The sequence below is a fragment of the Bombus flavifrons genome, chromosome 1, assembly GCF_040668555.2.
Source record: "Bombus flavifrons isolate JBK064 chromosome 1, iyBomFlav1_principal, whole genome shotgun sequence".
Classification (NCBI taxonomy): Eukaryota; Metazoa; Arthropoda; class Insecta; order Hymenoptera; family Apidae; genus Bombus; species Bombus flavifrons.
The window spans coordinates 15,623,735-15,642,392 of record NC_138442.1 but is presented as its reverse complement, the minus strand read 5'-3'; the positions used below and the strand labels follow the sequence as shown (position 1 = coordinate 15,642,392).

The following is an 18,658-nucleotide window of genomic DNA, read 5'->3' as shown; positions in this document are numbered from 1 at the left end:
GGAGCCAAGTCTGGTGAGTAAGCCGCGTGCGAAAGTATTTCCCAACTGAACGCTTCGATCGTTTCCTTGGCCGGTTTTGCTGTATGCGATGGTGCATTATCACGAAGCAAAATTACTTTGTGTTGCCCTTTTTGATATTCTGGTCGTTTTTCACGCAAAGCTTGATTCAAATCGAGTTGTTGTTGCGTTTGAGCGTCATCCTCATCCAACAATGCTTGCAATTCGCTGTCTTGAAACTTTTTCGGTGGTCTTCCACGTTCTTCGTTCCTCACGTCAAAATTGCCACTTCTGAATTTTTTAAACCACTCAAAGCACTGTGATTTACCAAGAGCATACTCACCGTAAGCTTCGACAAGCATTTGATGCGATTCTGCAGCAGTTTTCTTCAAATGGTAACAGGAAATCAATGCTATCCGCAAATCGTAGTTTCCAGGCACAAAATTTGACATGTTCAACGCTATTACAAACTATGCTGTCGTATGAAACTTGTATTGTTCTGAGTCGAAAATGTTTGTGAGATGTCAACAAAGATTTTTGGCATCAATGACGCAGTTTAGTGATAACTACATTACCAGCTAGGGCCATCTATAGGCAAATTCCGGTTTCATACTTACAGACCTGATATTTCGAAACGATTTGTACGATACACATAATATAATATATTCATAAAAGGCGTCTACAAGTGTTGGAATACTTTCATGAGCCTGTGTATACGTTACATCTTTATTAAGGCGACGAACATTTTGCGTGTATGCTGCGAAAGAAGCGGACGACGGCGATGAGGGTGTGGCGTCGTTCTTCGAAGTTCCGCAAGGACAGAGACATTAAGCTTTTATTCGATTGCGCCACCATTCGCGGATTTTCTTGCGTGTTACCCACGCGGCGAGCGGGTTTTTCGAGCGGACGCCTCCGTACTCGATATTCCGGAGGTGCGAATCAGGGAAAAAGTCTAGGATGACTTCTTCCAAGGTGAACCTCGTGGTGCAACGTTCTCCGTTCGTTCGCCGTGGTATATCGAACGTTTCGCACGCGTTTGCATCGATCGTTCGAAGCTGCAACGAATCCACGTTCTCTTTTACGACGTGGCTTGTGCGAAGAGCTCGCAACGCGGAAAAAATTCTCCATGAAAGTTCTGTTTCGTTGAGCGTTCCATTTGCATATAGGTCGCTTCATCTTTGACGGGATTTGATACGTTTGGCCGTTGTCTGTTGTTAGTTAATTTTTTGCAATCTGGAAATTGAAGGGTCTGCATTAATAAAATAAGCTCAGGTAGAACTGTTGAAAATTGATGAATGCTTTACTGCTCTTTTTAATTGGAACAGCCTATTTTTTATTTTATATTTCGAATTTGAATCTTTCGTTCACGCTTCGAATATAATACTTTCTATTTCCAAATAGATCCATTTGGACCTAGTTAAGTCGTAGACGTCTAGATTAAATTCCCCGCAATTCCGATACAAGGTCGATCGTATCATCATATAGTATATTCATGGGAGAAGTCTCGGTTATAATGAAACTCCTTTACAAATACTTTTCGCAAATGGCCAATGTGTTAACGTCAAAGGATTTTTCTTTACGAGACTATGCGATCCTTACACAAGAGTACGTATTGTAAATGCTATTTGAAGCGATCAAAACGTTGACGAGATTCATGTCAGACGCGTTCAAGAGCGCCTCAGAGGAGATCCATCAAAAGCAGGCATCTGAAACGGGTTAGTCCGTGTCCTTGGATCGCCGCGATGCTTCGCTTGCGTAACGAGACAAATATTCGTCTTTGCGACGGAAAGCACCAACGTCAATGATCCTCTTTTAACGAGGGATCGCGTATTCTTATGAATACTACGATCGAATCGTTATTTACAGTAAAAAAAATTTTTAATGTTAATTGGTGGAAAAGACTGACCTCTGGTGGAATATCCGATGTTGCGAAGATCTCGATATAACGTACAGTTTTATATTTAATAAAAACCCGTTTTTATCGTGGATGAGACGTCTGGCACGACATAAAATTATTTGCAGTCAAATGTTTTCCTGGAATTTTTCAATATACATTCTAAAGGAGCTTTCGCGTTCTTGTTAAGACCTCGTTATTATAAATCATTATAAAGAACCGAATCTACATGATACGGCAAAGAATGCCACTTAACACGATGGGACGTGACATACACGAGATAATCGCTAACTGATCCCATTCACGGCGATAATGACCAGCATCCTTGTTGATACGTCTTTAACGGTAGCCGAAGAATTGTCAAATGCGTGTCTTCGCACGTAAAGAATTCCGTAGCCTACATTCCGCGAGAAAGAGTCGTCATGCGGGATAATCCATCTGGTAATCTCGATAATCCCGTAAAGATAAGAAGACATGTGTATAAAAATCGATGACTGTGTAGACCGCTTCTAATACGAAGCAACAGTTATTGGCCGTGGAGATCAAAGTAGCGATCGATTGTCAATCAGAGAGCTCGATCGTACTTGTCATTCGACTACAGCCATCGGCTTTTTAGCATTTCGTTTTCCGCGTTATCAGCCCGTCGACAGTTCCGTTGGTTGTTGGTATTGCGTGTATTAAAATGACGATAGAGACGGTATTATGCGTCCAAGGCAAAAAGTAGCAGAAAATCTCGAGACACGATCGTTCGAATCAGAGTAGTCGACCACCAGCTTTCCTCTTTTTACGATGACTCATCGCTCGTGTGTCTTTTCTGCTCGTTTCACTTTAGCTTCTTTCTCGCGTTCTTCTTCCTCCTCCGCTTCGTTCTTTCTTCGCCTTCCTTTACCTCCCGCGCCACCCCTTGTGCCTATCGTTCCTTCCTTCCCGCCTTTCTTCCTCCACCCTGTAGGTATCATCCGTTCCTTTTTCTTCGTCGTCTTCGTGTATCGTTCTCCACTTCGTACACCGAACGCGCGTCTACTTGAACGCTGGATAGGTATTCACTGAAAAGAATGCGAAGAGAAAGAAAATGGCCGCACGAGCAGGACAAAGGCTCTCGAGGAGGCGCTTTGAACGCACGAGTCGAAAGGGTATAGCGGTGCCTCTTCGTCGCGTCGAGCTGTATCGTCGCCGAGAACAAAAAGAACGCGTCGTAAATGTTGCTTCGACGTAGAGAGCCGGATGGTTGTAAAGAAAAAAAGGACGTGGCTGGTCGCGGTTTAGTGCGGCGAAATATCGACGATTCCCTGTCGAAAAAGGAACGTCGCCGCCTCCCTTTCAAACCAACGACTCTAACTATACGTGCACTTCGTACAGGCAAAAAGTGATTTGTTGAAGAAGAGAAGAAGCCTCGAAAGTTCTGCGTAATAGACGATGCTTGTGCGTTACTTGTTTCCTTCAGCTTCACCGACATATTTGTCCGTTAAAGCGTGCGATTTACTGGCGTCAGTGTGTTCTCCAGTCCTGAGAAGAGACTCGAGGTCGGTTGAAATTAAAATTCATTAGGAGTTCCATTATTTCGACTACAAGTAACGTTTCTCCGGTTTCTCCAGACTTAACATCAGATTACTGATATTTAGTGTTAATAAAGCGAAAAGGACAGCGCTTGGTTATACACATTCTTTTCTTTTTTCAGTTTAAACGGATGAACGTGAATCCCGAATCAGGTTCACAACGAATTCCGAAACGACGTTCGTCTCATTACCGGGAACGTTTTCACGGATATTTATGGGAGACCGTGTTCCGCGATCAACGGTACGTGCTAATTGTTAAGAGGGCCGTAACCCCGTTGTATGTTCTTTCGTTATTTTCGTTGTAACCTTACGCTGACAGTGTAAGTACCTGTCGTGGCATGCACTCAGGATATAAAGTGTAACGTGCAAAACCTGCCGGTCGTACGACGTGCGGTACGACGGGTTTGCAAATGCGGTGCGGGATCCGAGGCGCCATAATTTAGTCCTCGGGGCGGCAATAGTAAACCCGCGGAATGTCAAATTTTTACACCATGGTAAACCGTTAAGTAGCATCATTCTTATTATCGTTACGTACTTTCTTTTCTTATAACTCAGCGGCTGTGAAACTAAATGAAACTAGATGATGGAAGACTATGAGACTAAATTAAAATTCATTGGACGAAAACAGTTTGACTGACCAGATTTGGAAGCAAGGATTCTTATGAGTCAGCTTTACTTCGAGGCAAGGAACCTTAGGATGCTTAATCCTTTTTAGATCCATTCTTTGATCTTGAAAGCGTTCGCCGGATCTGTCGGCTCAACTTTTAAACTACAAAGAAACGAAACTTGGAGTTAGGCAGATGAATCAAGATAAAACGTGGGATGGCAAGTTTTTTAGAAGGTACGATTCTCGGTGTTAAAGTAACAAATTAAAAATTTCGCAATCCACGCTGAAACATGCAACCGATCTAAAATGCCCTAATGATCGTGTTGGCCAGCTTGAGAAATGCTCTCAATCGGCGGCCGGAATCGGTCTGGATAATAAGTGGCTTCTAAAAGGGCTACGGCGCGCGGCGCGGCGCCGTGTTCGCGAAAGTGGCTCGAATAAGATCGATACGTAGGCGAATTTCGCCAGATCGAATAATAATCGTCGTCGTTACACTGGCTGGTTCTTCGATTAACCCGGATAACCTCGCTGGGTCCCCAAAGGATCGTGATAATACGATCTCCCGCGCATTTATCTATCGTCAATTCGTGGTGCGGCGTTCGTGGCGAGCACTCCCTCTTGCTCAACGAGCGAACCAGTGATTCACGATTCGTGTTGCACGTTACGATTTCAGACTGATACACATGCAACCGATACACATGCAGAACGCTGTTTTTACAGGTACGTCTTACGACACGTTAATCCGCTCTCTAATTACCTACGCTTCCTTCCACATGTCCAGGATGCTTGCCCTTACAGTTTCGTCCGATGACATAAAAATTCTAATCATCATCGATTTGGATGTTATCGACAAAAGAAGACGTTTCGGAGCTGTCAATTTTCTCCACGATGAAGGAATCTCTTTTTTCTGTGCGTAGATGATAATGCCCGGGGCAACACTATTGATGAGTGGTATTATACGAATGCCTCGTTTCCTGCAGTTAGAAACGGTGGTTTACGTTTACAGTTGTGTAACAGTAGGTTTATGGTAGGTAGAATACTGGGTCGTTGCCAGTAACTTCTTACCGACAAATATTTGCATGGTCCACCTGTTGAATTTCAGTTTTAAATCTAGCCGCGAGCTGAAAGTTTCGCTGTCCGTTTGTTCGTATGGCGTGTCTGCCTCCTGCACGCGATGAAAATTTTGCTCACTTGGGAAAAGCCAATTCTGTTCTATGTTAATGTAAATTAGATTGCAACAACTTGAATGTGCAAAAAATTACAGCAATCCAACCAGTAGATGGTTCCTTGTTCCTTCTACTCATCAGAACTTTTTTCCGCAGATTACCATCTACGTAGTGGTTCGCGTAACTTTCTCGAAGAAAAGTGACTACTTACCCAAGAAAGTGTGGAAAATTTATCGAGGTAGATTCGTCTGATTTTTGCAACAGAAGAGATTGGCAAAAGAATAATATCTATCTGTCGCTAATAGTCGAGGTGTCGATGCGATATAAAGCCAACATGAAAAAGAAATCTTTATAAAAACGTATAAATTGAAACAAGAATTTGCATTATCAAACACTGGCGTTTCGCTTTCCAAAGCAACTATTCAGCCTGATTTTCCGCGTATACATTGGAACACGCATGAAACAGTTGCCAGCCCGAAGCGGTCGATTCATGAACGAAGCCAAGAGTCGTTACAATTATTGCGCAGTGTAACGTGTCGGTCCGACGTGCAGAAAGCGTTCAAAGTTTAAACGCACCGCGGGGGAGTGACTCAGAGGCAAGCTATCTCATAGAGCAGCTAGACATGCCTGTTCGTTGCCCGGCAATTACGATTTGTGAGGGTCGAGCGCGTTCACACGGGAGGGGTTGCTTGCGAAATAATAAACGTTAGTTCCTTTATCGATTCCGAGCACGATAGCGCTATTGGAAGAGATCCAAGAATAGTCGTGAAACCATTGACATTGCCGTTCACTTGCTCGCTTTTATTACGCCGCATTTCGTAGATCGAAGAATCCTGTCGTCGATTGTCTTCTCATTTATAATATTTGCGTACATACATTGTATAAAGAGCTTAAATGGTTGAATAAATACGAATTCAGAAGTACGAAAGGTCATTGTACTCGGTGCACAAGACGCGTTTATTTACCTTTATCCAAACACACTCCATCTTTCACGGCTTATTTAAGTAACAAGTTCACTGCATTCGTTCCACGGATTATTCTCCTGTCCCGACAGGGTACTTCTGTCGGGCAGCGGTTGAAGCTGTCGAGCAAAGGACATTGTTACGGTGACGCATAGTTTGCACGGTGTAATCGTCCGCGCACCTGCAAGACTCACGAAAACCGTCTCTGAATGGTACACGGTTAAACAGCGGTTTTCTGCTCTTTCTGTCATTCGATTCTTCTTGACTTTCCGACGCGCGGTGTAGGGTCATCAGTGTCGACCACGAAACAGGCAGACCAGTATGAATGAACGTCAGGAACCGAGGGCCCTTTTTAAGGGTGCTCACGTGCCAGTCACGTGAGGTGGGCACGCCCATTGTCTCGCAGAGAATGCACGGTTGTATGCATATGCTGCGAACAGGCGCATAGTGACACGCACAGAGGATAACACGTTGCACACATGCGCGATATATTTGTGAGGTACGCGTATTTACGTGTGTCTGGCGGCGTGGCGGCACGACGTAGGTTACGAGAACAGTGGCTGAATATTAAAGAAGGGAAGAAGTAAAAGGCGATAGGATGTGGCGCGAGGTAGAGACACAGCGGAAGTGCCGTGACACCGGCGCTAATCGCGAAAGAGAACCATTTTGCTGGGGTGTGTTTCTTCGTCGTAAGCGCTTCCCTTTTCAGTCGACGATCGAACAAACGCGTGGCTCGACGTTCGATGTTCGATGTTTCAAGCATGTCGCCGTGCTTCAAGGCAGAATTCATGATACGCAAGGGCTGCACGTTCACGTATTAAAAATTCAAGAGTTAATGGCGTCGACGAGGTTTGCGTTGCCTCCTACATCCCGAAACATTTGGCATTTTTTATGCGCTGTCTACCAGCTCTCCAAGCAGTTCTCCATATTTCTTTTCACCCTTCGCCGTTATATACGTTCTTCTGCCGTTTCGTTCTCGCGCGTATCTGGAATTTAAAGAGGGAATTATTGGAGGCATTCGAAGAATTATCGCGGTTTGTAGCGTTTCGTGTCACGTTTCGCGATATTCCTTTAATTTTTCCACGCCCGATCGAGCACGGAATCGTTCAACGACTCTGAAAATTTATCGCCAATCTCTCTGACTCTTCTTTTTTTCTTTTACATTCGTCTCGCGAAACATATCATTAGCAGTCGGAAATGTTCGCATTTTAACGTCACTTACGCTGCGGGATACACGCGGTATTAACGTCAGACGTAAGGAAACAGGGAAAAAACATCGATGCTGTAACGAGAATCGAGATAGCCATTGCGAAAGTCAATAACGGGAGCATTTTTATCTGTCCTAATTGTATCGGCGATTAGGTCTCGTTAACAAGAGTGCCTTGAAAACGTTTTATCGGCTGATAAATCAAACGGCCCGGATGTGTAATGTATAGGGATGGTAATACAGTCGCGTAATGTGCAGCAGCGAATGGGAAGTCGAGTTGGCCAGCATTGAAGTGAAAACAAACGAATGTAAACAGGAGAGGGCACGTGTGGAGCGGGGGCATCGAGCCTTCCGCTTGTTTAGCTCTGTTTGTTTTGGCTGCGCCGTGAGACACGCTGATTCGTTTTAACTCTTTCCTCCATTACGACCGGCTCGCGTTATATTGCTTTTTAAACGCCCGTTTTTTTCCATTTCTCCTTCGACTCCCTCCAAACCATTCGCGTCACCGGTTTACGATGTCACGGCGGGGAACAAAGATCGTTTCTTAAGAAATTAACCTTTCTGTTAAGCGTCGCATACGATTTATAAAAACGACGTTCGTCCTGAAAACGTTATTCGCGGAATAACGTAAAGAAATAGAAGAAAAAGTTAATTTAAAATCGCTGTGTTTCTTGATTAATAGCTAATTAATAGCTGAATTATACGGTATAGTAATTAAATGGTAAAGAGTCTGAGTTGTTTACCGCCTATATGCTTCGGCAGATGTCAGTATTACCATGAATGATTTCTTTTTTGTTTCTTCATTTTTGCGTGACAAACAGCTGTTAGTGGTGTCTTTATGGCGTGTTACCAACCATGGTGACTGGCATCTTCTTCGAAATAGAAATATTCCTTAAACATGAATTTATAAATCAATACAGATATTAAGGCAAATTACATTAAGTTATAGTATCGATTTATTGATTAAATCGTGGCACTCGTCCTTATAATACTGCCAAACTACGATATTTCAAATATTTAATACATTTTAAATTGAAGTGTTTAGGGATTAAGATGGATTAATATTAAGCAACATAAAATAAAAGTATGAATAAAAGCACCATGATACCAGAGTTCAGCGAACTCGAGATTTCAGGGACATAGACCTCAGGAGCACACCCTCTATTTCCATTAAACGTGGTGTCGGGTGGTTAAAGACACGCCTAAAGTTGCGCTGAAACGCGATTCAGGTATATATCGTTCCATAGTTCCGGCGTTCCGGACGTTCCGTTTCATCGTTCCACGGTTCGAGCGCGAGAGTAGGTAGTTGCGTGTGTCGTGTCAGTTATATCTCGGCAGCGAGAGCCGTCAGGCATACGGGCGTTTTGACGCGCGTCGTTCGTTCAAAATCCTCGTGCATCCTGCTGTATCAATACCAACAAAAACTTTCGACGGAATCTCAGTGATCGCAGGCGTCCTAATTGTCGAACGTTGCCATCGTAGTCTTGTGTGATTTTCCTTTGGAGTAACCTCTCGTACAGAGCGTAGTTTCGAAAGTGTTTATATCCTTCGAGGACGACAGAAAGTCTCATTGGTTCGTCGATTAAATCATGACAGTCGCTTCCTTGTATTCTGGTCTGACGACATTTCTCGTGACACTGCGTGCAACTGATTCATTTCCGCCTGTGTACAGGCGTGCATCTTCCCTGCAAAAACAAAGGATTTCAAGGTTAAGTTTATCCCCTGACACGTGATTATATATATGTGTTGAATCGGATGTCGTACCGTGGTTTCGTGTAAATCAACGAATACGCGCAGCGGCGATTTCGATCGACCGAGTGAACACTGGCTTTGATGTTTATCGATCATACCGTGCGTGTCGATAGTATTGGTGGCGTGCATGGCCGGACGCAATTACAATCGGGACATTATAATGAATTATGCAAGAGATCGAATTGCGCCGATTCGAAGATTATTAGCTTTCGCTGTTCTGTATTTTTCTGCTAATGCATGGATCGCGTTCATTTATTTTTCGTGACGGCTAGAGAAAACGCGAATTCTTTGTATACGGAAAATTATCGTAAAATGAATGTAATATCAGATACGGGAATAGAGAGGTGTTTTATAAAAACGTGTTACGAGGTCAAATCTTGGTTATGTTTTTCTCTATCAGAAAATAGTGAAATCTTGGGAACGTTTGAGTAGAAAAATACATACTGTTCCTTTAGAAGTGAATGGTGATTTATCCAGCCGCTCATTATCGGAATGGCATGAAGTTTGTCGCATCAATTTGTACGCGAGATGTGTTGCTTCCTCTTGTAACGTACGCGAGACACGTTTCGTTATTTTTCTGCTCGACGATTCTCTCCTCCCTTTTCTTCGCCGTGCTAATACGAGAACCTTGTACAAAGTGAGTATCATTGGTTAAGGTTAAACGGTCGTGGGGTTGTTTCACGCGGGAAAAGTGGCGCCATAGACGAACCACTTTCGAATTCGATATCGACTTTTTACCGCGCAATCGTGTTCCCGCCATTATCCCACGACCGATTCGAGATCGAGATGCGGAGTAATTTCGATAATCGAACGATCGTATCATGGACGGACGTTTGCGAATCCGGACGCTGATGGTGTTAATCTTTGAAATTTTTACGTGAAACGGTGACAAAGTGTGAAAGGTGACGGAATAATCTCGAAGATAACCTCACGAGTGAATCGAAAGTTGGATAGTCGTCATGGCTTACGTGCTCTGGCGGGTCTTTATGAAGAAGTACTCGAAGGTGCGGCTGGGGCTCAGGAATCTGCCTGTAAGTGTTGCACGCTTTGTACTTCGTAATTTGGCGCCGTACGCGCGTAGTTTAGTTTACGCGCGGGCGTGTGGTTGTTCACGATGCAAATGATTTGTCCGAACGAAGCAAAACCGCCGTTTTGGATGGGTTTCCATCGACAGCACCGGCGAGAAATAAACGTACGAACGTTGCATCGTAATTCTCAAGGTCAGGATTTTATGACCGAACTTAGCCGCGCTTCGCGTCAAACGGCCGCTGTAATTGCGGTAGCCATTGAATACGTTATGCAACGAGCCGACCGGAAACCGTACTTGGTATGAAAATTACCACCTATCGGCAGCATCGATCTTTTTTTTCTCCTCGTAACTCTTTCGACCGAAAGCACAGAATACTTCCAACAAAGTTATACATATAAGGGTTTACGTTCGGAACCATTAATAAGACGTAAATTCGTTGCATGGTTGTTGAAGTTTAATAAAGGAAAAGGAACTCAATATAGAATGTTTCAGTTTCATAGCCGCTAGATATTTCTATCGAAATACTGTCCAAAATAATCCAATTTTCCCTCGATTTTCGATTAGCTGAATCGCTAGTTGCGCGCGCATTGTATCGCGACTTACCGGTGAGGTCGTTCCACGTTCGACCGTTTTACCAGAACGAAGGTGCAATTATTAGACGTTGCAACTGTAGCTAATGCGAACACGGTAATTGGATAATTGCCGTAGGAGCCGGCGTAGCAGTTCTAATTTCTTTCTGTACCGTTTCGTGCCGGCCGCGTTGTCGATTTCTATCGATATATCATTATTGTTATTATTTATTTATGGCCTGTAAGTCCTATAATATACATTGTATATTACAAGATGAATATCGTTATCTCTATCATCATCATGATCGATCGGATGCGTGCACAATTCATTGGTTCATTGATTTTTCATCGAAGTAGGATTCGTTCGCCGTTCGCAGCGTGACGTGGACTGGATCTCCCCTTTCTACGCTTTTTTCCTTCGTGTCTGCTTAACTATCGATACTTGTTGATTAATTGATAAACAATACGACCGTGTCTAATTTGTCGACAGATCTTTTTATTAAATTTTATCGCTGAACAGGTTAGCAATGAACACGGCAGATCCAGCAAGATGTGTTAATCAATCAGGAAAAAGATGGCTGGTCTGTGTACCGTACCTATAGGCACGCCCTGTTAATAAATTTCGTACAGCGGAAGGGAAACACGTTTGGGTTGGGGGTGCGCGCAATTTACGACTTGTCGGATTGGATTACTTTGATGCGTAAGCACGGAGATCCACCGCACGGTTATGCAAACGATTGTTATACCCTGATGTAACGGGGGTTCGCATCGAGCGTTAAGTCTCGGTGGAATAAGTATGTAGATATTCCGATTATACAGTCAGACGTATATTTCGATGTATTTCGATTCCCGTCGTTGTAATGGATTTTAACCAATTTCTTAAACATTAAAATTGAAATGCGTTTAGGTGAACGAGTAGGCACTAGAGTGAAATGGGAGTACTTTAATTCTTCGGTAGTTCTGAGACACTACGGTCAAAAGTTTAAATCTCTGAAATTATGTTATAATTGTGGGTCTAATTGAAAATCGTTGAGATGCTTCAAGTGAAATAATGCTAATATCTATCGCTAGAATTGGATTAATATCATTAGCAAAGTTTTACACAATAGTACATATTAAGTTTAAATGAGGATCAAATTATAACTCAGGCTCACCACCAGGGAGACGCATCATCACTTTTGTACGCGCTGAGGACATCAATGGCGTGAATTGGAAAGTTCAACGTATATCTATTATTAGATTCACACGGCACTGAATGTGTCAAGGGTTAAAATTAGAAACCCTATAATATCGTTTCTAATATTAACAGCTCTCCAATTCATCTGATTTATCTCTACGTCAATCTTCACCCCCTGCTCCACACGAAGAATCCAGCGAATCCAAATCCGACTCTTCGAATCATCGCAAGAACTCATCGCGTCTCGAGAACAGCGTCGATTCGCAGTCAGTCTGTTTCCTAGAACTCGATCCGCGGCTTTCGTATTGTAATTATCGAGAGGGAGAGAGAAAAAAAAGGGACGGCGCTTTTGCAAAGTCCTGGGTCGGTGGCTGAAGGGAAGGGGGGCAGAGGGGGAGTCAGCATCTTAATAAATTAAACGGATCGGTCCGCTGGAGGAGGTGGGAGGTTCGCGAGTACAGCTAGGGTAGACGAATGGAGTAGCAACGTGTAGAGACGAAGATCGGTTCGAGAGGAAAGAAAGGAGCGGTAGGCGGTCGGAAACCGGGGGGTTAGGGTGGACTAGGGGGTGTCGAGGGGCGGACGGGGTGCAATTCAGTTTGCGGTCGCCGAGTCAGGTTACGTTAGGTTAGTCCAGCGGTTGGTCCCCGTGACCGTGAACCGCGGCTGACCTGCGACACAAACACACGGAGTCTCTCTTTCTCTCTTCCCTCCCACCTTCCATAAATCTACCTGCACTACATCGCGTCTCGTTCCACAGCCTGGCGAACCGCTCCGTTCACCTCTCTTTTCTTCTCTCTCGCCTTGCATTGTGCGCTCTTCGGGATCTCAGAGTGATAAATACGGCCGACCACCCCTCTCCCATCCCTATATCTCGTTATCTGTCCTCGTCTGGCCCTCGAACAACTCGCGAAACCGGCGTGAACCGTTTCCCCGTTTTATCGTGCTTACCAGCAACTCCGGAGCGGGACATCGTCGCGTGGGCGTGTTGATCTATTTCGATTTTCGCCGTCGTACGTTTTAAGCTTTTTCTCGAAGACGATCGCCCTCTATTGTCATTATCGTTCTTGACAATTGCGTGGAATATCGAGGATGTAAGAAAGAGAGAGAGAGAGAGAGCACAGTGGCCCTTCATGTATTGAACTTGTCGGGGGAGAAACAATTTATGCGACTGGAGTTCATATGATGGGAGTTGGCCAATTTTCTTCATTACCTATCATCCTTCGTTCGCATAATAGGAATTCGCGATCAGATAATCGAGCATTAACTAAAATTTCGTACCACTAGATATAGCTTTACAATAGATAGCTTGTATGCGTATACGTGGATTTAAATTGCGCGTTTGAAGCGTTTTGTAGGTACGCGTTTGAGAATTACTTGAATTATACATATTTCCATATGTGTATAAAATAGAAACTCTTTCTCTCTGAGCGAGGAAGAGTTTCAAAGAAAGTTAATAAATTCTTAAAGACTTTTACTCGCGTTGATCAGCCTCGGAGGCTGATGGAAACGACGTTGAAAATCGTTGCGATTCAAAGGCAGTTTTATCTGAAACTCGTTAACGCAGCATTTTCTCCCGTTACTCGCGCTATCGCAATGTTTTGCACATCTCGTATCGTGGTTCGCAGTCACGACCGCGGATCGGAACAAGAAGCAAGAAGAAAAGGAGGAGTCTTCGGTGGCGTCGGTAATCAAATCGTTGTTTTCTTTCCTAGCAGTGTTAATTTAATTTGCTTCGTTCGTATCGGCTCTTGCCCACGCTCTTCAACTTCTTCGTTTTATCGGAAATAATTTGTTCCATTATCGAACGGCGTACTTGAATCGAAAGTGGAAACACCGAGAAGAATGTTTGCTTTGAACGAATGTAGGCGGACAGATTGATCGATGACTCTTTAATCGCTATTGTTAACGTTCATGGCCGTTGCAAATCGGATCAGCCATGTGAGATACGATGTTGCAGTTGAACGAACGAGCTTCTCTCCGTTCTCTCCCTAATATTATACTTGTTTTCAGTTATATAAGGTGTTATAAAAATAGGCTGAAAGACTTTGTTTGGAGATTTATAGTACGTTTGGAGAAAAATATTTGCTTGATTTTAGGATCTCCGTTTAACGAATATATTTTACTCCTCTTGGCGATAGCTATTATAGGCTTACGAAGATCTAGATCATTTTTTTTTTATAACATCCTGTACATTCTCTTAATTCGGTTAAAACGCTATCACGTACATCCTCTTCCGCGTGGATCTTATTATGTTACGTTCGAGGCGCTCATTCATCGTCCCTGAAATTAAATAGAAACGAAACGAGCTACGTTCCATCGTACGATACTGTTTTCTTCTCGAAAGACTCTCATACTATATGAAGCAAGATCGATGATATCATTGTTCGTTCTTGGCGTATATGCTTAGGTTACACGGTCGCTGCTCGCGGATCGTCAGAAAAACGTTTGTCCCCGGTTTAATCGCACGAACCCCTTGTTTAATATGTATTAACGTACATATTTCTTACGAAACCTCTTTGCCACGACTGAAGAAGCTAATTTTCACTCGACAGCGATTCCTGTCGGAACTATGACGCCGTGATTTCGAAGCCACGTTGGCAAGCTTACGTTTATGTACATTGACACGGATTTATTACTCGGTACATATTTGACGTTGTTCTAACGCGACGCCCTAAAACTTCGTGTGTCTACAAATTTTCTGAAAACATACACATGTATCTTAACTTTACGACCGAACGCTTCGCTTCGGTCAACATTACCGACTTTACTTAGTTACTTACGTTCATCGTCTTGGAAACGGCAGAAAATTTTCATAGACTCTCGCCACGTTATCTTAGGCTAGTTATTGGTTCGAATCGTGACACCTTCGAAGCTGATGATTTCGTGTGGAATATGAGTAATATACAGGTTTCGCCAGAGCCTTTTTTTTTACAAAACGATGTTAGCATTTTCTATGAATAGAAATAAGGTTACTATGATAGAAATGTAGAAATAATATAAAATAAATAATATAATAAATTGGCTTATGGCAGTAAGTCATTTCTTTCTCGAGAACTGAATATTAATCGCATATTTATGTAACAAAATTAAGGAATCAATAAAACGTGGAGTTGATCGGCGAGGCATCTGAGAGGTTCGAATATCGTTCTCGTCAAACAGTCGAGTCGAAGAGTTTGATCTGGGAACGAAGTGATTATATAGAGCGAGGAGCGTTATTCGCGCGCGTTTCGTATTTTCACGTGACCTACATAAGTGATTATGATTAACCGAGAAAAATAGCGGGTCGACATTCCGCCTTGGCTGGAGAGTACGGCACCTGGACGCTGTTAGCGTCGTGCAGGGATGCGCTTGCCACAATACACCGTGTGCAATTTCACTTACTTTCGCCGCTAATTAATCGAGCGCACTTCTAGACTGCCGACTTGCCCCGTTCGTGAGGACCAGAGAAAGGTACTATGCAAATTCCATCGAAAAAACGAAACACGTGCCCTTTCCCCACCGTTCTTCCCCCACCTTCCGCCGTTCTTTTATCGCGAGCCGCTTCGTTGCTTCACGCTTTGTTGCTTCTATTAAATATCGTTCCTCTGACGCGACATTCAGGTGAGCTCGTAAAGCCAAAAAAAGTCAAGTACCACGAATCTTGATGAATCGTTGAATTTTCGTTTCCACCAGGTTATTATTTCGCGAATAGGAAGTATGATGTTTATCGCGTCGGAAGAACAATTTTGAAGTTTGGGGAGACTTGAGGAAAGAAATAAAATTTCAGATAGGAGCTATCTACCAGATTACGGATCGTTCTTTGTATCCTTAACTGGTATGGTTTAATAGAAATATATTGACTTGCTGCAGTTATATATAATTGAAAATGTTGAAGTGGGTCTGACTTCTAGGAAAACTCTACATCTTCTCAAGTGTTTAGTTTTTGGCACAACGATTCTCTTTACAGCGGCTTCTTTGGTCTCTGTTATAGTACCGCGGAAAAATCGCCAACGTACAGACATTGTCGACGATAAAGCGCAAATGCCGACAAGCCGAAATGGTTGGAAAACTTCGATAAGCCTAACCGGCCATCAATATATTTCGGCACCGCAATCGTTGATGTTCAGTTAGTCACCGGAGAGTGAAGAATCATTAATCGAAAATTTAAGTTAAATAATCATCTTTTTCTGTTTAATCCATTGTAATATATCCATCTATCAATAAATTATCATATAGGATAGAAACCACTGGAAATCTTAATTTCTAACATTTTTGATAAAGAAATCCTGTAATACATTCATCCACGTGTTTGCTCTCTCTATTTCGAGATACATAAAATCTCAACAGAAAATTATCGAGACGTTTGGCATCGTGTGTTATTTGAGTTAAGGTTTAACTATAGTTGTATAGCGATGTATAATATGTATAGTTTGTATTATACGATATAGTTGAGTTAACGGTTACATTTTCAGTCAGATTCAAGGATGTCGCGATAAAAAGCACATAATTAGTATTATATATATAGTATTCGCGGTTAAGCTTATAAAAGACCTCTGAAAGGTAATTTAGTCTCTTCAATGAGCTCTATTAAAATGTAAGGACACGGTTACCCTATATATCTCGCTATTACAATGTCTTTAGTCGTCCGACAAAGTTGGCTACAGCGCTTGCGAAATACCGGAAACGTTTTCCTTAACGAGCATCGACTGCAACAGCTCTCGGCTATCAAGATCCAGAAAACCTCGTACGTTGACGTATCGCGGAAAGAATTCGTACTTTTTCTTACAATCTCTCCACACCATCAATGTGTCTAACCGCGCTCTCAAATCGAATCAAATTATTCAACACGAAGGACGCGACAAATGATCTATGGAGCAACGTCATCAACCTGATTATACTTGGCAAATGTAATAACGTAATGGGGACGTGCGTAAGGCGAACACTGTTGAGTTTCAACGACTTAATTTAGTAAGACAGACGAAATGGAATGAACAGTTTTGGGACGCTTAGAAATCACGTTGACCAACTCTACAAATTAAATCGCATAGACGAATAACAATTACAAACATTGTTTCTAAAAATTTATCTTAGAATTTACGGTTATTTACGCTTTCTCTATTTCTGGTAAATAATTTTCTGAAAATAAGATTTTTTTTTGAGCTATTGAATACTATTGTAAAATTGCTAACTTGAATAAAAAGCGGAGTTGATTAATTTGCCTTTTCGACGATTCAATTGTCACGCTTCGTATAAAATATGTGTCCTAATACTTACGAAGTATACGTAGGAAATCCAGTATTCGATAAGAATCTAGAGTGTCGCGGGCTTTGTTCGCGTCTCGGGAGAAACCTAGTTCTTTCTCTATCCTCGTGCATACACAGGAACATCCGGCGTCGACTGACAAAAACTTTAATCACAATTAAGACAATTTCACGGCAGGAATGGGCATTGTGTCGAGAGAATCTGTACCGTCGCGAGCCGGCCCACTCCGGTTCTCTCGTGTCGGCGTGAGGTGAACGCTCGTGAGTCTCGAAGGATAGAAAGATCGTCGTCTCTCCCAGCTCTTCGAGGCTCTATCGAGAACAGCTCGAGATGTGCCACGAGCCGCGCGCTGCCAATGTCGGAGGATAATTGATGATAGTTGCTTAGCAGTCGACGACAACGCACAAAAGATTCCCGGGCTCCTTCTCTCCCCTGGCCGCGGCTACGTATAAAAATTTAAATTAGTACGATAAAAGAGCATTCAGTTACGTGTTCTCTCTTTCTTTCTCTCTTCGTGCTCTCGAATACCAGCCGGGCCAAGGTACGTTATTGTTCCAATGAATTATGTTACCGGCCACGCTTTGTAATGAGTTCGAAGAGAGCTGAAGGGGTGTGAAGCGGACGTGAGTGCTCGAAGGCTCGTTTCCTCGATAGAAGGCTATGTTTAGGCTGTTTCAATAAGATTGATGGAGTTAGATCTTTTTCCTGTTGCTCCTTGTATAATTATATCGTTAATTGATTCATAGATACGGATAGATGTTTGGAGTTACACGTATTTGAGCAAGACAAACGTTTTTGGAGATTTACACGGTTTTTGTAATTTATCTCCGTGAAGATAGGACAACCTTGTTAGCTCACTTTGAAATTAATCTTTCTAGACCTAGTTTCACGTCTGTGATAACTAACACGACTTTGTATTATTCTATGGGTGACATAAGATTCTGTGTTCTTTGCTTCGAAAACATTGAGATATGATATTAAACCGTAGTCTTCTGATATTTCTCTAACAAGATAAGAACAACGAACACTCGATAGCAAAGTTATTTCGGTTTATTCACGCCTCGGTAAATAAATATCACAAAGGAACTAACAAAATATGACTCGTAACTTCTATCCATTTGGAAAATCTAAGATGGTATTTATTTTATTTCCCTTACTCAAGATAGCAGAGCGTAAATTCGGTCACAACGAGAAAGGAATAAATCCGCCCGGTAAATAAAAGATCTACCGATAAACTACCGAAACTTGTGAATTGTTATCGGATTATTTGTCAGTTAGACCACACGCTATTCTTCACTTGCGTAACGCGTAATTTGAGTATACGCGCGAAGGTCGACAAATTTTGAATATGCGGCGCGTTCGTCTCTCGCGCATCTATCCGCGCAGGCGCGCGCATTCGCGCGTTTCAATTTAATTCGCGCGCTTGGCGCGCCAACGCGAATGAAAGTGACTCACGCAACCGTCCGTTCGGTTGCGGTTTTTTTACGGTGTGCCGTT

At 42.8% G+C, this 18,658-nt stretch overlaps 1 protein-coding gene and 1 long non-coding RNA gene across 4 annotated transcripts in view; one reads left to right on the top strand and one right to left on the bottom strand.

Annotated features, from left to right (window-relative positions):
* Positions 1 to 695: 695 nt before the first annotated feature.
* LOC138178665 (uncharacterized) lies at positions 696 to 17,444 on the bottom strand. The gene is made up of 9 exons (XR_011172773.1): positions 17,174 to 17,444; positions 9,586 to 9,768; positions 8,490 to 9,074; positions 8,133 to 8,280; positions 5,432 to 7,168; positions 5,120 to 5,266; positions 4,812 to 5,028; positions 4,086 to 4,216; positions 696 to 1,230 (listed from the first exon to the last, which is right to left on the bottom strand). It is a non-coding gene; the product is annotated as an uncharacterized LOC138178665 (long non-coding RNA).
* The window catches only part of LOC138178349 (uncharacterized), a 303,819-nt gene continuing 294,906 nt past the window's right edge, over positions 9,746 to 18,658 (top strand). For all 3 annotated transcript variants that reach the window (XM_069110111.1, XM_069110121.1, XM_069110102.1), the window contains exon 1: positions 9,746 to 10,172. In XM_069110111.1, coding sequence (XP_068966212.1) covers positions 10,101 to 10,172 — 72 coding nt within the window. In that variant the 5' untranslated portion in view covers positions 9,746 to 10,100. The remainder of the gene's footprint in view (positions 10,173 to 18,658) is intronic.